General features: G+C 56.6%; 1 protein-coding gene across 3 annotated transcripts in view; it reads left to right on the forward strand.

Annotated features, from left to right (window-relative positions):
• CACNA2D2 (calcium voltage-gated channel auxiliary subunit alpha2delta 2) overlaps positions 1–24,384 on the forward strand; it is a 142,158-nt gene that overhangs the window by 89,695 nt on the left and 28,079 nt on the right. For all 3 annotated transcript variants that reach the window (XM_032648618.1, XM_032648619.1, XM_032648620.1), the window contains exon 4: positions 19,344–19,403. In XM_032648618.1, coding sequence (XP_032504509.1) covers positions 19,344–19,403 — 60 coding nt within the window. The remainder of the gene's footprint in view (positions 1–19,343; positions 19,404–24,384) is intronic.

The raw sequence follows: 24,384 nt of genomic DNA on the forward strand, positions 1-24,384 counted from the left end.
AAGACAGGTGGCCAAGGGGACTGGACCTCAGGAGGGGTGGGCTAAGGCTGGTCAGGGTGCTGCTCAGCCACTGTCGGGGTGCCCTGGGTTTCACGGGGTCTGTGGTGAATGGACTCTGGGGGTGGGTTTCCTGGTCTCTGGAGATGTGGCCCTGGCAACCAGGCCCCTGGCCTCCCAGTCCATCTAGCCCAGGGGTATTAACCTCACACCTGGGGCAACTTAGAGCAGGGGAGCAGGGGCAGGTCCCTTGACACCCAGCAGGGGACCCAAGATTCCTGCTGGACTGGTTCTGAAGGCCTCCTGACTCCACACAGCCCGTGTCTGCCTCCAGTTCACCTCTGACGCTGGGAGGGGACAATTCCTCCTGCAGTATCCCCTGAGAAGCACCCCCAGTGAGAAAGCCCCCACCTCTGCCCCCTCCCTTACCCCTTCCTGAGCCCAAGACAAGAGCCTGGGTGCCCTGACTGCCCCCAGTCCTAGCCAGCTCAGCTTTATTCTCCCCATCCTTGGGTGTCCGACACCCTCCCCCTCTCTGCTTCCACCCCTATTCTCCACCCACCCCCAGTTCCAGGCTAACTGAAGCTCAGCTCCCTAGGTTAACACGAAGGCAGCAGCAGCAGCTGGGCAGGATTTTATAACCCTGATTAACACTGGATTCCCTGGGGTCCCAGCTCTAGAATTGTGATGTAGGCCAAGACCAGCAGAGCACAAGGCAGGGAGGGGCCACCCTGGTGCTGGGTCAGGGCAGATGGTCACTGTAGCTGGGCCCCAGAAGATGACAGGGAGGCCTGTGGCCTCAGTCTCTCCCCACCTTAAGTCCTGAACCCTGGCAGCCACCCTAATGGGGTGGGGCGGGGGAGGGCGTGCCCAGCCACACCCAGCCTGAGATCCTGCCATGCATCTCTGATTGACCATGTGTCCCTGGGAACCAGGCCCTCTCTCTCCTCTGGATAAAACTCCACTGTGACATCCTTCCATTAAATAGGGCATGTTCAGAAGAGAAAATTGCTACCATTTTCCCCTTTTACTTCACTGTCATCAAAAATTGATCCCATACTGCATCCTTATTTCAAAGAATGAGCTAAAAAAATAAAATAAAAATTCCCACTCCTCAGAGTGGCAGCTGCATGAAACTTCCCATTCCTCCCCCCTCGCCCCACCCCCCAAAAAACGAAAGGAAGAAAAGAAAAATGTGGCCATGGAAGGACCATGCAACTGCCAGCCCTTCTGGAGCTGCTGAATGTGGCCTGGCTGTGGCTTTGGGAGAGAGGAGGGGCAGCGCCCAGTCTGCCGGCAGAAGGGGATTTCTATCTGGTGAAATGTGATAGAAAAGGGGTAATTGGGGGAGGTTAATTTGGATCTAAATGGAGCGATTCGTTATCTCAGTAAGAAGCATCTCATTTGCCAGGGAGACGGCTGTGCCTGCCAGCCAGATGCCGGCCTGCCCGTTGGCAGGGCAGTGGCTCAGAGCAGGGACCTGCCGCCCCCCGTCAGGCGGTCTAGCCTCAAAGAGCCACTCACTCTCCTTGGCTTGTGGGGTGCGGGAGGTGAAGACATGGGTCCAGGAAGGGGGAAACAAACTGGGGAGAGTGTGACACCCCACAGAGCCCTGAGGCCTCCTGACCCCTGGACAGTTTTCCTTCCCATGGGTCTAGCTGCTTCCCGGAAGAGTAGAGAATGGGTGGGGTGAGGAGCACAGTTTAATTTAGTTTATTTCCCACTTCATTTGGCAAAGTATTGAGCAGCTCTTCACCAAAGCACAGGGTTTTTAAAACATAGAATACGAATAATAAGGATGAGACAAAAGAGCCAAGATAAACAACCTCAGGACCAGGTGCTTGGTCTAGTTGAGCCTCCTGATAGCCAAAGGAAAAAGGGAGACCCAGTGCTTTGTGTTCTAACCGCAAGAGATGAGACATTTAGATCAACTCCCCACAGAAGCCAAGTCTTGCTTCCCGTGGATTGGTGTTTGGGGGAGACTTTCACGATGTGCCCCTCAGCTCCTCCCACCTTTACTAGGAGCAGGGTCTGGGAGCTGGCACCTGGGCTCCAGTCCTGAGCATGTCCCTCCTCCCCAGGCCTCAGATCCCCATCTGTTCCTTGCCAGGGATTACAGGCAGGAGCTGCTGACAGTGCTGGGATCACTGGTCGCACAGGTGTGGCCCACACAGGCTGCATTGCTTTAGGCCTGGGCTCAGCATCTGAATAGACCTAGGTGTGTGTCCTGGTCCCACCTCCTGCCAGTTCTGTGGCCATGGAGTACTCAACCACATTGTTCTGAGCCTCCTTCTGGAAAATGGACCAGTAGCACCAGCCTCACCCCCCATGGTTGTGTTGGTCACAAGTGGACTGTAGGCCCCCAAAAGTGATAACTGTAGTCACAAGAGCACCTGGCGGGCAGTTGGTGTGGGACTGGTGCACAGGATTTCCTTGCTCCGAGTATGTGTCTAGCCTAGTATTGGCTGTACCTTGAGTGCGGGGTGGGGGCAGGGTGAGCATGGAGACAAGTGGAAGCCCCTCCCTCCACTGTGAACTCTGTGAGAATGAGGCCGAGTCTCATTCAGCCTGTGTCTCTGGCGCAGGCACAGGCCATGAACATGGTTGCTGAAAGAAGAAAGAAGAGGGGCCCTGGGCATCTCCTTTTTGTTTATTCCATACTGTGGCGTTAGTTGGGGTAAGATAACACAAAAGGGGATGGGAGGAAGGTAAACTAATGGACAAATTGAGGGCATATTTGAGGAGCAGATCACTAGGTGTGAATGAGGCAGGTGGCAAAATGAAGCAGAGGGCCTGTTTGGCCAGGCATGCATGGCAGGCAGTAGGCCCTGTGGGTCCAGGAGCCATGGGCCCAGTGAGCTACCTCACGCCCAGCCACAGCAGGAAGCAGCCCTGCCCCACCTGTGCCTTAGGAGGTGAGCTCAGGACATGAAGGTGAGGAACCACCTACCATGTGCAAATGGGCCTGAACACGTTTGCATGCATGCATATACATACGTGTTCCCATGCTCATATGCACATGTATTCACACACATGGGATTTTAAAAATTTTTTATGTCTGCACTTGTGTTCACATGCTCTCATGCAGGTACTCGTGTGTGTACATTCAAGTGCAAATGCACACAGTCCTCCTTCCCCAATTCCAAGCCCTCCACCCCCAGTATTACAAAGCTGTTGACCACAAAGTTGAATGGAAGAGGCCTCTTCTCCCATCAGCTACTGAAGCCTCTTCTCCCCTACAGTCCTCCTGCTTGGCAGACCTCTCTCAGTGGAGGCCCAAGAGTCCTCAGTCACAGGAGTCCCACTTGCCCCCCGCTTTCCTGTAGGAGAGTACTAGGAGGCTCTGGGGTGGGGGCAGGGCAGGGGAATGACATCAGGCTCCAAAATGCTGGGGAGGGAAAGCCCCCATGGCCAGGACCCGAGAGTGGGCCAGCAGGAGTCTGGGAATCAGGTGGCCTGGAGGCCTTGAAAACCTTGGTGAGGCTGGGCTGGCACTAGGACACAAAGAGCCCCCCAGCCCCAGAGAGTGCCTGGCTCTGCATTCAGGGAAGGGAAACAGACCCGAGGATGATGAGCAAGTTCTACACTTAGCCTCACTGCTCACCCCCACCCTAGGGGAGTCCCACCTCTTGCTGAGCTTTGATCCCACCTGTGAAGTGGGATGAGGATGGCTCGTGGAGGTCCTGCCCTGATGGGCATGAAAGGATGGCCCTGGGGCCAATCCAGCCAGCCCAGGACTCAGAGTCTGCTCCTCTGGGGGATGGACTGGCCCTGGCCTTCTCCCTCTCCAGGCCCTTAGCTCAGGCAACAGCCTCAGATCTAGGCAGAGCCAAGCACAGCTGCCCCCAGAGGATCACTAAGCTCAACAATGATGAACATAAACCCACAGCAGCACTCCTGCCCTGATGCCCTGAGGGTCACAGGCTGTGCTCGGCAGCCATGCCAGAGGCTGACCACAGGTGGAAGAGGGCTACTGGGGGCCAGAGCTCACTGAGTGACCTCAAGGACACACACTCCCCACCTTCTTCAGGCACCCCTCCTATCTTCTCCAGCCTCAGCCTGTGCCCTGGGAAAGGGGCAAGAACTCCAAGGCCACCCAGTATGACAAGTGCAAGGTCATGCCGTGAAGCTGAGGATGAGCTCAGGCCCACCCAGGTGTCCTCCTGTCCCCTGGGTCCCTCACCCAGCCCCACAGTGTGCCCCCATCCCATGCTCTGTGATCCACAGCCAGCCAAAGGCTCACTTCCTCCTCAGAGGGGGTTCAGGGTCTCAGAGAGGGCTGAGGATGTCTCGTGGGTGAATCGATGAGTGGGGGAGGGAGGTTTAGTTACACAGTCCCAGCGACAAGCCCCCACCCTGCCCTCATAGAGCCATGACTACAGACAAACTGAGTAACCCCCTCTGAGCCTCAGTTTCCTCATCTGCAAAATGGGCTTGGAATGGGACCTGCTTTGTAGGGGTTCATGAACAGTGCTGGGGCACGATGAGTGCTCAGTGGTGTGGCCATGACAACAGGTCCATGTGAAGCACAGGTCCTACAAGTGCATTTCCAGGTGCAGGAATTCCCTGCCAACCATTTATATTTCAGGAACACTCAAAGCCCCACCTGATCACCTGGCCATGGGTTTCTCCTCCCTGGAAAACTCCTGGCCCTTCCCTGCAGTTTGCTCTGGCCTCCCTCCAGGAGCTACTCCCTTCTTCAGGCAGCCCCAGGTCCACACTCCCCCTTTCCTGGTGACATCTGACTCTCTTACTGGCCCTTCCTAATAAGCCCAAGTGCCACCGGGCTCCATGTGGCCAGCCCTCAGCATTCTCCTGTTTTCTCACTGATGCAGTGACGCTGGATGGTGCCATTTTCCCACTTCACAAGGAGGAAAACCGAGGGCTGGAGAGCTGAAATCACCCAATCAGGATAGATCTGAGTCCACTGTGGGTCCATCACTAGAAGGATCTCTCCCACACAAAGTCCAACCCAAAGGGCTGAAAAGATAAGGGGCTGAGGTGGCCTTAGCCAGCTGGGATTCAGGGCTTCCTTCCTGGGAGGTGGCATGGTAGAGTACAGACTCCCAGACCCTTGTCCCAGGGGAGAGGGGCTGCAGCCTGAATACGGGTGTGGAGGCAGAGATGCCCCAAATAGGCAGGCACGTGCTACATGGCTGCTGCCCCACGCTCCCCAGCTGGCACCGTGGCTGTGTGGCCATTGCTAGGCATCTGTAAGGCCCAGGTGGGCCCTACCTGTTGTGGAGCAGCCGCGCAGTGTGGGCTGGGCACAGGACCTGGGCAGGAGCAAGGCCGCCTTCACCTGCCCGCCCTCCTCTCACTTGGCAGCAGCGAGCAGAAGCCATTAGCGCCTGGCAGCCCGTGTCCCACGGCTCTGACAAACGCCTTAAATGTTGTCGCCAAGGCTCCAGCTGTCCCTCCGGGCGCCTTTACTCCTCGTAATAACTGAGTGTCGAGGCTGATTGGAGCAGCGGGATGCAGCCAGTATTCAGAGCAGCTTTTACCCTGGACGTTTCCACCTGGCAGCCAGGCTGTGCCCACCCCACCCTCCGCCTCCAGGCCTTTGTCTGCCTGTCGCCTCTGCCCAGGCCCCCAGCATCACCCCCGGGCCAACCAGTGCCCAGCCTTGTGTCCCAGGTGGTGCCCATGCTGCTACCACCAAAGGTGGTGGGCAGTGATGGGCTGGAGTCTCAGGCGTCCACACCTAGCAGAACGGCAGCCCGAGTGGAAAGATGTGGCTCTAATTCCCACTCTTCCGGGTGACCTCTGTGGGGGAGCCCCTACTTCCTCTTGGTTTGGCTTTATCTCTCAGCCTTGGTGTCCTTGTTGGTGTAATGAGAATGATGACTGGACTTCATAGGGCTTAAATGGACCATATGTGTGAAGCAAGGTGTGTATCACCATGTCCTGTGGAAGAGGCTCAGCCACACTGAGACCACGAACACCCTTGGACGGAAGGAGGCTCAGGAGGAGCAAAGGCCTGCATCAGCTTCCCTGGCCGAGACCGCCCTCCTCTCCGCACAGCTGTGCGCAGCTGAGGCTCCCATTTGGAATCCCCTTCCTCCTCTTCTCTGTCTGGCCTTGGCCTTCAAATTTGGCCTGCTGTTCCCTCTTCCAGGAAGCCCTCCCAGTTTGATCTAACCACACTTCTCTCCCACAGGTTTTATGTGACGTTTTGAGTGGGTCCTAGATACTCAACGTTCTCTTATTGTTTGCCTTCATCCTCGCACAGCCTTGTGAGGTCAGGACTATTAGAAGCTTCATTTTAGAGACAAAGTAGTCAAGGTTCAGAGGGGGACTAGCATCAGTCGCCCATGTCACACACAAAGCTCCTGGCTCCGCCCCATGGGGCACTGTGGCCGCTGATCAGGGGAGTAAAGTAAGCCCCACCTCCCAGGGGCTCTGCCAGAGAGGGCGTGCACCCCCATCCCACCCCCTGGCCGTGAGGGCTTCCTTTCTGAGACACCCAGTTACAAGCACCAGCGTCCAGGCCAGATTTGGTTGGTTGATTTATGAGGTCTGTGATCACTGAATCATTTGTTTACAGGTTCCCTAGCCTTCCAATGATGCTGGAGGGTGATGGGCAGAGAAAGGTAAAGAGTGAGTAGTCTCTGCCCATTCATCAGACTTTCCTCAGGGGTGCAGAGGTGATGGGGCAGGTGGTGGTGGTGGTGATCACAAGGAGATGTGAGATGCTAGCGGAGGTACCACAGTGGAGTGATGGCCATACTAGTGATGGTTGTGGTGGTGGTGGAGGTGATGTTGATAGTGGAGTCAGTGGTAGATGGTGATAGTAGTAGAAGTGACAGTAATGGTGTTGGTGACTGTGATGATGGGGATGAAGGTAGCGATGGTGGAGCTACTGGTGATGGTGGTGACGGTGATGGGAGTAACACTGCTGATTGGTGATGGGAGTCCCACTGGGGATGACAATGGTAATGGTGATGGGAATAACTTTGGCAATGATGATGGGAGTGGTGCCAGGGTGATAAAAATAATGTTGGCAATAGTGATAGGGGTCGCAGTGGTGGTGATGATGGAATAATGTTGGCAGTGGTGATGAGGAATGTTGGCAGTAGTCATGGGAATGTTGATGGTGGTTAAGTGGGGATCAGTGGTGATGATGGAGGTAACGGTGATGGTAGTGCTGAGAGAAACACTCTGGTGGGGGCAGAGGTAACGGTGGTGGTGGTGATGGGGTTACAGGGCTGTCAAGGCTTCCAGTGGAGTATCTCTCGTGGGAGAGTCCACCAGGCAGCCCTGTCCCACGTGTGGGCTGTGCCCTAGCTGGAGGCAGGACGCAGTGGGGCTTGCTTGATTCTCCTTTTCTGTTAACCTCCAGTGAGCACAGCCTCCTGGGTAATGAGATGCAAATTGACAGAAAAGACAATGAGCCAGCCTGCAGCCCGTAGGGCAGCTTTTAGAGTCAGGCTGATTGCCTCCGTGCCAATTTGCATGGCATTAGCTGTACACACCTCCTCCGATGGGCTCGTGCATTTCATCAGAGGTCATCTGGATTGTTGCATTCAACAACAGGTGGTGACCTGTGATCCAGACCAGGGCCAGGGGCAAGGCCACTCTGACCCTGACCTGGCAGAGCTCCAGGGTGTGGCACCAAGAAATCTGGGCCTGTGGGAAAGTCCAGTGGATGAGGGACTTCATGGTCAGCAAGGGATGACCATGGGTCTGGTTTGGCCAGCACCATGGTTCCATCTGGGTATGTGCTGCGAAGGTGACAAACAGGCCTCAGGCAAAAGGGAGGCCTGGCCCTGGCTTGGGATGCCTCAGTACAGGTCCAGGCTCTGCCCCTAACTGGCACCATCGGACCTGGGCAGTCCCTCCAGGCATTGGCTCCCCCACTGTGCAGTAGGGGCCCCAGCCTCATTGTCTCCACATTGAAGGTGATGATCATCAAGCTAGGCCCCTGAAAATCCTGGCCCAACTGCCCTGGGGTCCCTGCTGCAAGATGAGCCTGGGGCCCCTTCCCTGCTGCCCTTGCTCTCTGGCCCCTGCAACCTCTCTGACCCAGTGCAACCCAATGCTTCACCCCATACCCTCCCCCAGGACAAATGACAGTGGGACCAGGGGCTCTTTCCCTCTGCCCTCCACCTCCAGCCCTGCCAGTGCCCCCTCAGGCACATCCCCGTGCCCCTCTGGGCCCGCCTCCCTCCTCACTGTCCCACTGCCTCTCCCCCCGAGGTTGGGCCTAATCAGAGCTAATCAGAAAATTATGAGCTGCCTGATTACTGATTAGATTCCTAATGTTAATAGAGTCGAGAAGGGCCCGCTCAGGCTGTGTTTTAGGGAAAAGTATAAAAATAACATCAAGGGAAGGGAGCATGGCAGCTGGGCAAGGGCTTGGGCTCTGCTATCCTCACAGGCAGGGGCTCAGGCTCTGCTGTTCTAGTTGGTGGGGGGCACTCAGGCTCTCAGGTGGAAATACATTTCATAGCAGGAAGGCCTCCTAGCACCCTTAAATTCTGCCAGTGAAGTCGCCACCCCAGGCAGCTCTTCCTGCAGAAGCCTCTATCAGGTAGAGGCTCAGGACAGTGAGACTGAATTGTGCTCAGGACAGTGCTCAGGACAGTGAGACTGAATTGTAGTGGGAAGATAGGGAAGACCCTACTGATGGTATATCACATGAGAGCAGGGCCGTGTCTGTACCGCTCACGGACCTACTCATGCCTAACACAGGCCAGGCACACAGTAGGTGCTTAATAAACATTTGTTGACAGAAAAGAAGGAAGGTCACATCAAAGCCTTCTCACTGGAACTACCACCCTCCCATGGTGGGGCATAGAGGCATCCGAGAAGGCTTCCTGGAGGACGATGTTGGAGCACATCAGGAGAATGCACTCGTCTGGGGCCCAGGCAGGGGGTGCTGAACTCCCCAGGGACCCAACTCCTGGCTGATCTGGCCAGATGAGGGGCCCATGTCCATCACCCACTAGCCTCTTACTCCAACAGGGCCCCTATGGCTTCTGCTTCAATACCACCTCATCACTGACTTGGCAGCAGCTGGGTGGGACTGGTAGATAACATTTTCATGAGGTCCAGAGTGGAGTCGGAGTCCCAGAGAGCAGACGTCAGCATTTCAGACCCCTGAGGCAACCCCTTGGCCCCTCAACATGGTGTGCCCAGTGTGACCCATACTTAGACTCAGCCTCACCCTGCCCTCACTTTTATCTCTGCACCACCTTGGATCCCTGTGCTCTGTCAGTGCTGCTTCTGGCCTGGTCTATGAGTCTCCATCCCAGGGAAATCCAGGGCCTCCAAGACGGCAGGTCCCTAAGGGCACCTCCTGATCCACGCCCCCACCCCCACCCCACTGACCATGGTAGAAGCCTGTGCCCAGCTCTGCGTCCACACCAATCCAAGAATCAAGTCCCTGCCCTCTAGAGACCGCATCTGGGAGGGAGTCAGATGCAACAGTGATGGAGACACCACAGGGGATTCTGGAAACCCAGCCTGGCAAGGGCACCAGGCGTCCTGGAAGAGGTAGATGGGCACTGACTCCTAACGGATGAGGTGGAGCTGCCAGGGGAGGGGGCAGGAAGGGCAGTCCAGGTTTAGGGCACAGCACAAATAAGTATAGGGAACCTCAGCATGGCAGGTGGGCAGAGTTCAAGGTCAGCATGGTGCGGGTGACGAGTTTGGTGGGACCAGGCCACACAGGGCCCTGTAAAGGATGGCAACAGGAAAGGGAAGAGTGGTCAGGGCATCTAGGAAGCACTGGTTGGGGACACAGGGGTCTGTGTGGGAGGCCTGAAGGTGTGAGGGCCTGGGGCAGATGAGCTCATGCCAAGCAGCTTGGGTGGGAGTCTGAAGTTGGGTTGGAGCAGGGGAGGGGGGTGTTCTGGAGAGGTCTGGTCTGGAAGGAAGAAAGGAGGCACAGGAATAGGGGGCTTTGGAGGGGAGCAGCTTCTAAGGGATGACCTTAGGGAAGGGACAGCCCGGCTTGGATGGGGTTGGTTGAGTAGGACACTGAAATGGGACCTTGGTCTCTTCCTGGGGCAGGGCAGGGCTGGGCTGAAGGCCAGGCCAGGGTGCTGGGGGACAGTGGACAAAGGTGGTACTGAGGCGAGTGACAGTCAATTGGCATGAGCTTCAGAGGGGAAGAGGTCAAGCCAAGGTCAGAAGGCCCAAGAGAAAAGCTGAGGTTAAGGGGAGCAGTCAGTAGGCCCCTGGGGTGAAGCTGAGGGGAGGGAAGGGGCAACCCACTCCCTGGGACTGTATCTCCAATTTCGTGGGTGAGTCTACATCCTGTCTTCTGTCCATACCTTATTCACATCTCCACAGCCCTGGGAGGGCCGGGTGGGCTTCTGGTGCCTATTATGGACTTGAGAAGCTGAGGTCCAGAGAGAAGAGGTTAATGTTTCCCGAAGTACATGCTGGGCCAGTCACCAAGCCCTAGGAGCTCGGGCCTCCCAAGTGGCAGGGGCATTGTCACACACAGGCACACACACACCCATGCCCACACATGGGTGTCTCTAGAACGTGGCCTGATGAGGGGAAAGGACGTGTTCCGTGGTACACTTAGACAAATGACGTGTTGCCTGCTCCTCTACCTCAAGAGTGGCCAACAGCCCTGGGCCTGATACCTTCACGTGATGCTCTCTGTGTGTTTTTTAAAAGGGTGAAAAGGAAAGAAACTTTGGTGAATTACACCAAAGAGGGAGGAAGACTGAAAAAACTGTCAAATTTATGAGAAATTTCACCTGGTTCACCAGGGACTGTTTCACTGTGGAGATGTGCAGGTTTCATGCTGGGAACTGAGGAGGTGCCCGCTGGATTGGCGGCTTCTGACCCTGAGGGACTGTGCTGAGCAGGGCAGTGCCTTGGAAGGAGTCCCAGCAGCCTTGGAGTCCACATGGCCCAGCCCTTGGCTCGGGCTCCTCAAGGCCAAGGTGCTTCCATATGGCAGGGCTCCGGGGCCACAGCCCAAACACAGACCTGATGCGGTACGTGGACTTACTGGCTTATCTCTCATCAAGGAACCTCTCAAAGGTGCCCAATGGGGGACCTAGGAGCAGCAGCAGTGACCTGGCAGGGCAGGGCCCCAAGAGCCGGGCCTGTCCTACTGCCCTCAGCATGAGGCCGTGCATGGCCACATGCATCCCCTCCTGAAGCAGCCTGATGCCAGAGTTGAAATCTCCTGAGAGAGGACTTCATCTGTGGCTCCTGAGAACTGCTCTGTAAATTCAGGCTGGCCCCAGCAAATGTCCTGCCCAGCCTCCAGAGCCCCTTTCCTCACCCCTTGCCCTGTAGACACGTTTTTGTATTGACCACGGTTCCTGTTGAAAGCTAAAGTGTCCATTGAAGCCAGTGGAATTTCTGTCATCACCTGAGTGTGGCTTCACCTCCTTTCCTTCCCGGGAAGGAGCATCTCAGAGCACATGGCTTTCCTTTTCCTGATGTGAAAATGTCCACTTTGGGGTTACATACCAGTAATAGGACAGAGTGGATTTTTTAAAAGTCCTCCCATGGCAAAATATAAGCTAGCAGCTGCCCTTGGTTGAGCAGAATGATCCTGTCTGGTCTGAAATTCAAGCCTCTGGACACCAGGTTCCCCAGCTGCATCTCCATCTTCATCACAAGCCACCCCTCACTTCTTCATATTTTTCCTGGGAAATTAAAACACAGGCTGCCCCTTGCAGGCAGGGACAGAGGGGGCACAGGAATCGATAACCAAGGCCAGGGTGCCCACAGGGAGTGAGCAAGCCCAGGCCCGGGGCTGGAGAGATGGGTGCCCCTTCCAGAGGGGAACAACTCGAATGAGTTTTTCCCTGTTACATGTATTCTGACCTTTTTTTTTTTTTAAGAAAAAATTCCATTTTACTAACTTTTTTATCAACTCGTGGAGAACACGTGTGGCTGGTGAGGGAAAAGGTCAGGGAGCCTGTCGCTGCTAACAACAGCGTGGGCCTCACGTGATGGCTCCCCCCTCCACCAGGCGCCCTTTGCAGCTAGGAGTGTTTGTTGTTTTCCCTGCAGTTTCGGTTGCTAGAATTTTGGTCCAGGTTTTGGGTGTTTGTTTGTTTGTTTTTCATCTGTTCCGGTGGTTGTTTCATCTTTAAGCTGGAAGCACGGTTAATACAGAAAGCGTGGGTCAGATGTGTTGTGGGACAGGAGCCAGGTGTGTCCGGTGTGGATGGATGCAGGAAGCGGGTGAAAGAAAGGACTTTGGAGAGAAGGGGTGGAGAAGGTGGGAGGGCTCACCAGAAGGCTGAGTGCTGGTGCTGCCCAGGAGGTGCCAGTGTCGGCAGCACATTTGACCGGAAGGCAAAGCCACCAACCTCTTCATCACCTGCCATACATAAGTCATGGGTCCTGTCAGCCTGCTCTGCCCACACTGGTGCACTTCTCTTCACCCCTCAGAACCCAGCAAAATGGGGATCAGGACAGGACCGCCTTCAGAAGGTTGTGGTGAGTGAGGTTGTGCCCATAAAGCTCTGAGCAGTCAGAGGCATCAGGATACCCATCGCTCACATAGCAGGCACTGTCTGCCCACACGTGTACCTTCCCCAGGCACAAGTTGTGCAAGAACAGGGCCAAGTTAGGATTCTCCTGGTCCCTGACCATGGGTGAACCTGCTTGAAGAAGGCAGTAGACAGACAGACAAACACCCATTCAGGCTGAGGTGGCAGGAAGAATGGACCCACAGGGCCAGGACTCCTCACTTGCCTGTGCGTCTTGCCCTATTGTCAGCCCTGGGGCTCCAGTGCCTTCCTTGCTGAACTGCATCTTGCTTCATTATTATGCAGATATTTTGATTATGCAGATATGTTTTTTAGACAGTTTGAAATATGTATATTATTTACTCATTAGACCATAACTGCTCTGAAAATTGGAAATCTGCATTTAGTATCTATCAGTACACAATACAGAGTTAATACAGGGCCCACAGGTGGGGAGGGAAGCAGGGTGGCAGTGGTGGCAGTGCTGTGCTGGGCAGGGGCTTCTGGGCACCCTGGTGCTTACCCCTTCCCAGGGACTGGGTCCAGTGACACCAAGGATGGGGGGGATTGGCTCAGAGCAGCATCTGAGAGTCCAGTTACTGATCCCCTCTCCTGGGGAAAGGGCAAAGGAACCACTCTGGGAAGCAGGTAAGGAACACCTGAGCCCAACCAGCCACGCCCCACCTGGCCAGACCTGATCCTTCCCTGGAACATTCGGCATCCAACACTGCTGGTAGGCCTACTGATGCCCCCTCCACCACTTCCTCACCAGGGGCCTGGGGCAGTGGCACTAATGCTCAGTCCCCTTACAGAACGGGGAACAAAAGAATCCACCTCTCGGGCTTCCCTGGTGGCACAGTGGTTGAGAGTCCGCCTGCCGATGCAGGGGACACGGGTTCATGCCCCGGTCCGGGAAGATCCCACATGCCACGGAGCAGCTGGGCCCGTGAGCCATGGCCGCTGAGCCTGCACGTCCAGAGCCTGTGCTCCGCAGAGGGAGAGGCCACAGCAGTGAGAGGCCCACGTACCGCAAAAAAAAAAAAAAAAAAAAAAAAAGCCACCTCTTAGGTGTCTTGCTAGGGGTGGGGTAGGGAGGGTGAGGAAGAGGTACACTCTTCCACCTGCCGCTGGATTAACTGCACCAGTCAGCTCAGGGTAATTACACAGGCAGTGTCTGGTATCATCCTTCTTTGCAACCCTCTGGCGGTGTTCTTGGGGCACCTACTTGGTGCTAGGACTTTACTCTGGGCTTGCTGCCCCCAACCTCTACCTCAGAGCGCCCATCACAGCTTCTGCCAGGCTCAGCCCCCATTGGCACATACCTCAATATCCTGTGCCTCTTGGGTTCAGGGCCTTTCATCCTAAGCCTCTCATAACCTCTTGGAAGAGAAAGTAGCTATAACCAACTAAGACCAAAAAACTCATTCAGTCTTTCCCTCTGGGCTGCACAGAACAAATCCTGTTTGATGGGTAGTTACTCCCCAGACCCTTTCAGGCTAGGCCAGCACTGGGTGGGGGTGGGGGGGCCTCCAGGTGAGGGGGATGAAGGGAGGAGGCCAAGGAGAAGTGGGGTCACCAACCTGGGGGGAGGAGTGGGACCTCAAAGAGGATGGAGTGGAGAAGCCTGAGGGCTCCAACCCACCAGGCCCAAGCCCCGCTCCTCCGGGGGGGGGGGGCCCTTATCCTCCAGGTGTTGGCCTCTGAGGGGCAGCCACCATGGCCTCAGGTCCCTTATCTTAGGTCATGGTCTATCTCAGCTCCAGAGCAATTGAGAGACTTTGAACTTAGTGAAATTCAAAGGTGTCTGTAGAGGGGGCTGCTCCCCCAGGGGAGCTTTGTCCACAGCCCAGTCCTCTTCTTTCTTGCCCTTTCCCGTAAGAACAGTTTCCGCTGAGGGAAATTGATTGTTAAGTGAAACTCTCTGATAATTGCCTCTGAAATGCCCGCTGTTATCGTAATTGACTTAGCCGTGAGCAGCCCTGCTCAGCAGTCCCACCATAGTTCCCTCCAACGCCTTGGCCATGATGGAGACATCGCAGGCCAGGCAAGCCACCATCAGCAACTTCGTAGCATCACCTTCATAGGCAGCCCTCACCCTCCAGGATGTGATGAAGAAAAAGTCTCAGAGAGGTTAAACCACACACCTAGGGTCACACAGCTGACCAGGCAGGTCCAGACTCAAGCCTTTACCCAGGTTCAGAGACATTCTGACTTTGATTTATCAGATGTTCATTGTGTACCTACTACGTGCCAGGGGCCAAGTTACTGTAAACTTGATAGCTGCCAGATACAGTGCCCACCAAGCTCAGCTCAAGGGGAAAAGCAGAGGGTTCTCTAAGTTCCATGATGGGGAGAGATGGGAGCCTGCCATGGGTCAGGAAGTGGTTAGGAGGAGAATGGGGTCTAAGCTAACGCCTCAAGGGTGAGGGAATGAAACAGGCTGGAGGAGTCTGGGCAGGAGTGCACAAGGAGGGAGTGGAATGCGCAGGGGCCTGGTAGCGGGAGAGCCAGAGACTGCAGGTGGCTCTGAGAGCAGAGCCCAGAGCCCGAGCAGGGAGCTGGTCCCAGGGAACAGGTATTCAGAGTCAGGGATGGGAACAGAGCACATCTCCCCCAGACAGGCAGGAGCCCTGAGATGAAGTGAGCCATGTTCCCACTGCTGCCCCTGCCCTGCTAGGAGTCTTTGTAGGTTCTCCCTTTACTTCTGGATCTCAGTGTCCTTCCCCATCCTGTCTCCCCCAGGCCATCAGGAGGACTTGGGGGAGGTGGGAGGGAAGTGCAAGGAGGATGAACCTCGGGGCAGGGCAGAGGCAGAGGCAGGGCTCTGAGCAGTCTCCCAGCCAGCCCCGAGAAGGCCTGACTGTTGTGGGCTCTGTGAAGACAGGAGCACAAGTCTGAGTGCCTGGCAGAGGGGAGGGGAGCCCATGGACAGGACAAGGGCAATAGGAGGCTTCCAGAAGAGGTGACAGTCTGATAGCACTGACTGAGATGATGGGGAGCACATCCCAAGCAGAAAGAGTGGATGCCAGGAAGGCCCAGAGGTGGGCAAAAGGCTTGTGTGCTTAGAGCCAGCAAGTGAAACACCAGGGCACTGGGCTTTATGGACAGCTACTGGCAGTTGGAGCAAGGGGGCTGCCAAGAACCTAACTACCCTCTGCGTGGGTAAGGTTACTACTTCTAATATATAGGCAGGAAATTGAGAGCTGGAGGGGGAAGCTGGGGTCTGAACCCAAGGCTCCAGGGTCCAAGCTCTGATCCCCACCTGGGGCCCCTCGTGCGTGCCATGTGTATTCCCGTCCTCTTCCCTCTCACCCTCAGGCCTGAGGGACCGCGTGCAGCCACAGCCTGCCCCATCCACCCCGCCCCCGTTCAGCTGCCTCAACCCTTCCTCCCGCACCACCAGGCCTGTGGATTTAGCAGTTTCCACACGTCCGGTGCCTGGGGACGGACTGATTGATCTGTAACACCGAAAAAATAATAATGGCTTGATCATTACTGAGGATTAAAAGTAATCCTTTCGCTGTGGCTATTGCAACTCCGTTATTCACGAGTCAGCGGGCTGACCCGGGCCTTTGAGCCCATGGGACTCCATGAGTTCAAGGAGGCTGGAGGCTGGGGCCCTCCCTCCCTGGTCTCCCTCACCTTGGCCACTAGGCTAGCGAGCCTGAGGGGCCATCAGCCCCCATGTTCCTGAGGCCTGTGAATCCCAGGGTCAGACCTAAGTCCTGAAGGGTGAAGGAGCTGGCATCCGCTGGCCAGCGGGGGAGGTAGGGGCTGGAGAGTACAGGTCCTCAAGGCCATGGCCCAGTTTGGAGACTTCAACTAGTGTCTGTTTGCAACCCTATCAACCGTGTGGCTTTTCTGTGGCAAGGGACCTGATCCGGTTGTTCCCACATGTGTCCCAGCCTCATCGTCCATGAAGTGGCAATGGCTCCAGGCCCACTCTGAGAAGGGTCTGGATCCCTGGGAAGGTGTTGGGCCACTGGGCAAGGAAAAGGGGTATGCAGTGACTGCCTGAGACTCACCCCTCAAGATGAAGACCCAGGGGGATGTTCCCTGGGCTCCCACACTCCATTCCAGGCCTGGTGCCGAGCTCGCATGGTCAGTGCTCCATTAACAGGAGTGACAAGTGTTGTTAACCGTGTGTGTCACACAGTAATGTCCTCTGCGGAAGGGCACTGCCAGCTTGTGAATCAGGACCCATCAGGGGGTCGGGCTCGGGTGGGGGTGTTTGTGGTTTAGGCTGAGAGGAGGACCCAGGATGGAAAGGGAGGGGCAGGAGTTGGGCACAGGGGGGCTCCTGGGGCCTTAAGAAAGCCCCAGGATCCACATTTTGAAGGCTGCAGCTGCTGTGTGGAGAAGGATGACGAAGAGCAAGAGAGGACGCAGGAGCCTGGGCTGGGGATGATAAGTAAGGTGGTGTGAAGAACACTAAGGGTGGGATGTAGGGGCAGTGGTCACAGGGTGGAGGGGCTCATTCTAAGAGGGGGTGTTGCAAGCTCTGGTGGGCCTAAGGGTTACCCCAGAAAGGTATCCAGGAGCTCAGGAGGGGCCAGGATTGGAGGCAAGACCTGAGAGCCATCTGGGAGAAGAGAGGCCTATGGTTCCTGAAGCTGGATTATTGGGGTAGGGCCCACCCAAGCAGTCACTGCAGTAACAAGTGGGCAGAGGACAAAACCTGCAAAAAAGACGGGTGGGGGTGGCAGGAGGGTCTCAGCAATGTGAAGTGAGGGAGTTTGACTTTCCCACCCTGCCCCCAGGTCCCCCAGCCTCATAGCCTTCCCAGCATTCAGTGCTTTTGCCCTGAGGAGCAGGGGGAGCCAGGCCCAGCGGGAGTAGGGATAGCTCTGCACAGCCCTTCTAACAGCCAGAGGTGGCATCCTGCCCAGCGAGTGGAGGCTGCGGCTCTACAGGGAGTCCCACCAGGCCCCCACCACACTGTTCCACGCTAGAAGGGAGGAAAAGCTGGTCTCCCATTTCCCCCGATGGGCAGCTGCCAGGCTTTATTTTAGAATTTCCCCTCTTGGGCCCACAAGCCATCAGGCCTGGACTGATGGATGGGAGTGTTTGTCTTGAATACCAAGGGGGCAGGGCCCTCTGAGTGGGGGCTGGAGGCCAGAAGGCAGGACCCTACTGCTCCACTCATGGGGTCAAATAGGGCGGGGAGTTGGGGACCAGAGCCCCTTCCACACCAAGAGCTACTCTTTTCCTCCCCAGGCATGGTGGGCCCTGTGGAGCATACCTTCGGACCTTGGTCATGGGCTGGGCAAGGCAAATTTGGTGGTGAGGGCCCCAGCCCAACCCAGAGCCCCTCTGTGACCTTAGGCAGGCTGCTCACCACCCCTGTGCCGGGTACCCTCATCTGAGGAGGACACGTCAAGCACATTGTGAATGGTGACAGGTACACGTGATGTGTCCCTGGCCTGGGGGAGGGCCTGGATGCAGTAGATGATCAGTTCAGGGTGACAGTCATCATTATGATGAACAGGACTTCACTGCACTCAGCTCTGCAGGAGGCCCTAGAGGGTCAGGCTCAGTCCTGTCCTCAGGAGCCTCAAAACTTCCTAAAGGGGGACTTCCGTGGTGGCGCAGTGGTTAAGAATCCGCCTGCCAATGCAGGGGACAAAGGTTTGAGCCCTGGTCCGGGAAGATCCCACATTCTGCAGAGCAACTAAGCCCATGCACCACAACTACTGAGCCTGTGCTCTAGAGCCCACAAGCCACAACTACTGAGCCTGCGTGCCACAACTACTGAAGCCTGCATGCCTACAGCCCGTGCTCCACAACAAGAGAAGCCACCGCCATGAGGAGCCCGTGCACCGCAACAAAGAGTAGCCCCCGCTCGCTGCAACTAGAGAAAGCCCGCACACAGCAATGAAGACCCAACGCAGCCAAAAATAAATATTAATTAATTAATTTTCAAAAAAGACTTCCTAAAGAGACAGGATCTACGGAGGCACAAAGTAAGAATCTCTGGGTCAGGATTCAGGCTCAAAGGGTAGTGAGTTTCCAGCACCTCCTCCAGGAAGCCTTCCCTGACCTCCCAAGTTCCCTCAATGCTGAGCTTCCCAAAGCACCTCAGCTAGTCCTGCCCTAGTTATTCTGCCTGGTTATGTCTGTTTTCTCCCGCTGAACTGTGGGAGGGCAGGGCTGACTCTGCCATATCTCCACACATCAGCACAGTCTGGCACTAGGTGTATTGGGTAACAAGGTGTGGGATGGACAGACGCAGCTGTGCTCACAGGCACAGGGGCCTCCGTGGAGGAGGCCACAGGAACCAGCACCAAAGGATGGACCAGGCTTGTGCGGACAGAAGGCTTAGAGAGCCCTGCTGGGAGGGGGCTCAGGAAGCCAGGACAGGGACAGTGAGGACAGGCCTGGGTGGGCAGAGGTGGGCTGTGGGCACCTCCTTCTGGGCCCTGAGCAAGCTGGGGGCAAAGGTGCATCAGTGAGGCACTCTGTCACTTGTGGCATTTCATCTTTGGCTGGGGAAGGCCTTCCTCTTGACACTGGGGTGACACTGGTTTGTAGCTAGTAGAGAGTGTCAGTGGGCTTGGCTCCAGGGCCTGGGTCTTAATATGCCTCAGGGGTCCCCCTGCCTTCCTGTGGGCAGGAAATGTGGCTGAGCTGAAGTCCAGGGAGTCCCATGGAGATGCCACTCAGGTCTGTGCAGGCTTCACCTTTCCTGTGGGAGCCCGATGTGGGTGGGGGAAGGGCCCACAGAGCAAGCTGGAGAATGTCTGGGATCAAGGAATCTCTGAGAGTCTGGCACGATGTCCAGGGAGTCCCTGAGCCAGTCTGGCCCCAGGGACTGCTGGGGATGGAGAAGGCTTTGGGCTGGGCACAGACCTTCCTCAGTCTCTGACCTCCCTGTGCTCTGTCCCTCAGAGATTGGCTGACGCTGCAGAGAACTTCCAGAAAGCCCACCGCTGGCAGGACAACATCAAGGTAAGAACTGCAGTGCCCTCCCCAGCCCCTAGGACCTGCCCACCCGCAGCAAGGGTGGATGTGCATGCAGGGGAAGAGGGAGAGAGAGGCTGCCCAGACCCACTGGAAGGGCACCAAGGACTCTGTGGGGTGGAGCCGGGAACCTGTGCCCAATGTTCAGCAAACATTTGAGGCTCCCCTTGGTGCTGGGACACAGGGTGCAGATATGAACCTCTCATTCCACTCCCAGCTCCCAGAGGAGCTATGGAGTCCCCCATGAGCACATAGGCTGCTCTGAAATGATGCTCCCCAAAGTTGGCATCCCCTTGGTGGTTAAGGAGTTGCACAGACTCCTTGGACAGCCCCTGGGGCAGAGAGGCCTCTTGACTCCAGGACTTCCCAGACTTTAATACACTGACCTGGAAGAGATGCTGGGGGAAAGGGACCCTATCCCCTTCCCAGACTTCCCCGAGCAGCAGCCTGTCTTCCAGAAGGCTGCCAGGCTGGGATCGGGGACCAGGCTGTCACAGCCACTAAATCCTCTCCTTCCGCCAGCAAAGCTCAGAAGGGGCTCAGGCGCGGAGCAAGTGGCGGCGTGAGAAGCTGAGAGCAGGACTCTTTTTGAGGACAGAAGGGCCCAGAATGTGGGGGAGGGAAGGAAAGCCTCATGATCCCCAGCCTCACACCCAGGTGGCTCACATATTCAGGCAGCTTGTGTTTGATTTGGGCAAGACTGGACACACCTGCACCTTTCCTGCCAAAGGATAACAGTAAACCAGAAGAGAGACTGAGGCAGCGTTCCTCCCAGACTCAGGAAACCCCCGATGCCAAGGATGACGGAACCCTCGGGGACCAGACCAGTTGGCAGGGCTCGCTGTGTCCTCCACACCCGCTCAGGCATGTGGGCCACGCCTCCCAGTGGTCTCTGTGCTAAATGCAGGGAGAGGCACCAAGAGCTGCCCCCTGGCACCCAGGGGCCAATAAGGGGGATGGGGGAGGCCTTGACTCACTCCAGCTCTGAGTCTGGCACCTCTAGGAGGCAGGAGGGATTATTATTCCTACTTAACTGATGAGAACCCTGAGGCACAGAGTGGTTAGACCTACCTGAGGTCACCTGTTGGGGGCAGAGTCTCACAGCTGTGCCGTCAGGTGCCAGGGGGTGCATGCCTATGATGCAGGCCCCCTAAACCTGTTCCTTCTCCCCAGTCCCCATCCCTCCAGGCCACCCTGAGCGCACACCATAGCACTCTTCCTTTGCTGCCTGGTGGGTGCTTGGTGCTGCCCTCAGGGAGCTCACATGGAGTTGTGGGTAACAGATGATTGTTTACAGTGAACACATGAATGAACTAACGACTCCCTGGACCGATCCTCCCTCCCTGGGAGCTGGGGGCTGGGCTTTTTCTCACTCCGCATTCCAGCACTACAAACCCATCCCTGGGCCACCGTGCCTCCTCAGCCTCTTGATCAGAAATACACACAGTAGCCTCCATTTGCACTCCCTGGCCACTTGGATGTGCCCCCACCTGCAAATAACCTCACCCTGGCAACTCCCTGCAATTCCCAGCCTGAGCCTGCGCTCAAGGCCCCAGGATCTGGCCGTCCCTGCCTCTCTCGTCAACCTGCCTCCTCCCTCCCCTCCTCCTGTGCTCCAGCCACACCTCACACCTCACTCCAGGCCCATTCTTGATCTCTCCACCCAGAATGCCTTCCGTTCCTCCGTTTTTTGTTTTTTTTTTTTTTTTTTTTTTTTTACGGTACGTGGGCCTCTCACGGATGCGCAGGCTCAGCGGCCATGGCTCACGGGCCCAGCCGCTCCGCGGCATGTGGGATCTTCCCGGACCGGGGCACGAACCCGTGTCCCCTGCATCAGCAGGCGGACTCCCAACCACTGCGCCACCAGGGAAGCCCCCGTTCCTCCTTTTGAAGCCCAGCTTGTCTTGCCTCTTCCCAGTGAGGCTGCTCCTGCTCCCCAGCCCATCAGCCCCTCCACCTTCTGGGAATCCAGAACCCTTGGCTCCCGCTCTGTCCCTTCTTTTGTTTCTGATGTATCTGCTTCCTCCCCTCCCCACCCAGGACAGACACACAGAGCAGGTACAGGAGAGGGAATGAAGGAATCAGGAAATAAGGGAATGAAAGCCCTCGGCCTGGCTTTCTCTCCCTCCCAGTGTAGGCCCCAAACAGGAAGACGAAGAGGCTGCCTCGGCCCCAAACCTGTTTTTTCTCCCTGACTCTGCAGAAAACCCAAGATTTCCAAGGATCATCCTACTGGACCCCTGACCCCTGATTTTCAGCTACTCCAAGACAGAAACGGCTTATCGCAGGCCAAGTGGGCACCATGGGGGCCTACCGGGAAGGAAGGCCCAGGTCTCAGGGTGTCCAGGAGATGCTGAGACGGTGCTACTTGAGGACCCACTCCCTGCACACTGGGTCACAGTCCCTGCGGGACCCAGCAAGGGCTCACCCCTCTCTGGGCTTCAGTTTCCCCATTTGGCAAACGACTAGCTGGTGTCGGGGGCTATCTGTCTGCTCAGGTGTGATGTATGAAAGGGTCGGTCCACACATGAGGCCATGTAGGTGCAAGTTGGTGATGGTATGGGTGCATCTCTGGCCATACCAGCCCATAGGCTCTGGGTGCTTCTGTCCTAAGGCAGGAGAGGGCTCTGCTGGCCCCATCCCCTGGCTTGACCTGAGATGTCCCCAGCTATGGGTGTGACCACAGGGCCAGCTGGGCCCAGCCTTGTTTGCCTGATGCTCGTTGCCCACCCCCACCAGTCCATTAGTCTTCCTGTTTGTCTGTCCCACAGGTATCTTGGGCAGAGTGGAGCTGTAGGCGCCCCCTCCTTTCCAGCTGCAAGGTCAGGGCCCTTCTCTTCCCCAGGAGTGCTGAGCTGCCCAGCAGCCGGGCTAAAAGGCATCAGTGCTAATGATGGGCCCATTAGCTGACTTGCCAGCCAGCCCTGCCTGGGCTGCCAGGGAGAGCTGCCAGGGTGCAGACTGTCCATGCCAGGGGGGATATGGGGACTTCAGGCTGCAGAAAGGATGGTGTTTTGTCCCTTGAAGGCATACCACCCACCCTTGAAACTATGTCCTTGCCAACAACGTTCAGGAGGTGACAGATAAGGAGTCATGTTCCTTCCCAGCATTCAGGAACACACCCAGTGACAAGCTCAGGCCCTTTACACAAGCCAGGCCTTCTTAGGAATACCCTTACCTCCTTCAGAAGGGCAACACCTCCCACTCCAGTTAACTCCCTAGAGCTCCTCTTTCTGGCCACAACTCTAGGATTAGCCCCCACTGCCCACAGCACCCGCCTTTGGTGCCCCCATCACAGATGGTTCCCAGTGCATGCTCCCCCAGGCCAGTGGCCCAGTGGGCTCATCTGTCTGCTCCATCTGGCTTCTCTTGGCCAGAAGCAGTTGAGCCTGACTCAGTGCTGCCCATCACCTGTCCATGTGCCCAGCCAGGTGCCCTGTGGACAGAGCGACCAGGGCCTCAGTCTTCTTATCTCTGAGGTGGGGAGGATGGCAGTCAGCAGTTCTGGGCACAGAGGAAACCCTTGACCCACGGGGCCAGACTGGAATCCACTACATGATCAGTAGGGTGTGGCCCTGCCTGTGTCAATAGCACACAGTAGGTTTGCATGCAGACCTCTGAGAAACGGGCAATGGTGTACAAACATACACACACACACACACACAATCATACCATTGACACCAGCCCAGGGACTTGGGGGATCCTGGAGTCTGCAAGGTCAAGAGGGACAAGAGAGTGAGGGGAAAATATCTGGATGTGAAGCCATGCTCCTCTCCCTACTCCCAGGTCATGACCCCACACTCCTTGCCATGGCAAGGGTAGCGAACCTGTAGCCACAGCCCTGGCTGCAGCCCTTGGACACCACGGCCCTTGTTAGCAGGCAGCACCTCCCATGGCCGCTGTAGACAGGCAGCAGGTGCTTTGGTGCCCATAACACTTAGGGTGGATGAAGATGGCCCGCCTGCCGGACACTGTGCCTGGTGCCAGCACCTCATTGTGCCAGCATTATCTGCTATCTAGATGGCCACCAAGGAGGACCTGGGCCAGGGCATGGGTCGGGGAGGCAGGAGAGGCCATTGGTTCCAGGGCCTCAGTGCCAGCCCTAGGGCCTGCAGGAGACAAAGCCCTGCCCTGGGAGTCTAATGGGAGACATAGCTCTGCCTGGGAACCTAAAGAGAAGGCTGCGAAGGCTGGGCCAGGCCAAGGAGCCGGCTGGACAGGACAGGTGGCTCCCCGGCCTGAGGTCTGCCCCAGCCACAGGGCCTGCTGCCTGCCTCTCTGCCAAGCCGGCGACAGACGGCTCTCTCAGAAAACAGTCCTCTTGGCTGAGCTGAGCTGGCAGTGAGGCAGGGCAGGAAGGCCAAGCGTCCTCACTGGTGCAGCCGGGTAGCTGCCTGGGTCCTGCACAGGGGCCTGGTGAGCAAGCAGCAGTCAGGTCTGACCAAGCCACAGCAGCCGCCTTCCATGGCACCAAACGTAGATGCCAATTGCTATTCCCCATGCTCACCCCACTCTCACTTCCTCACCCTGCTGCCCACCTGCCAGCATCCCTCATGCTCTCTCTTGGGCTCAGCTCCAGCTAAGGAGAGTGTGTGTGTCATCTATACAAGGGCCGTGTGGGCCCCCTAGCCCCACTCCTCATGTGTCATATATGCACAGAAATCCACTTTGGGGGGAGGCATGTGGGTGATTCCCCCCACTCCCTGCCCAGTTTGTGCAAAATGGCCCCTAAAATACCACGTAATGGAGGGGGTGTCAGAGGTGTGTACCCTGGACGTTAAGGACACACGTTTCACCCCAACCAGAGGGTTTCTTCTACATTCAGGCCCCTCCCGGGCCTGTGAAGTTACAAGCTTAAGGGGGCCACTCATGGGTTGGGTTGGCCCGAACCCCTGGAGAGGCCTCACTCCCTGTCCTCCTAGCATCATCATTCTGATTTTACAAGTGGAAAATCAAAACCCTGAGGTAA

The sequence above is a fragment of the Phocoena sinus genome, chromosome 11 (assembly GCF_008692025.1).
Source record: "Phocoena sinus isolate mPhoSin1 chromosome 11, mPhoSin1.pri, whole genome shotgun sequence".
NCBI classification, from domain to species: domain Eukaryota; kingdom Metazoa; phylum Chordata; class Mammalia; order Artiodactyla; family Phocoenidae; genus Phocoena; species Phocoena sinus.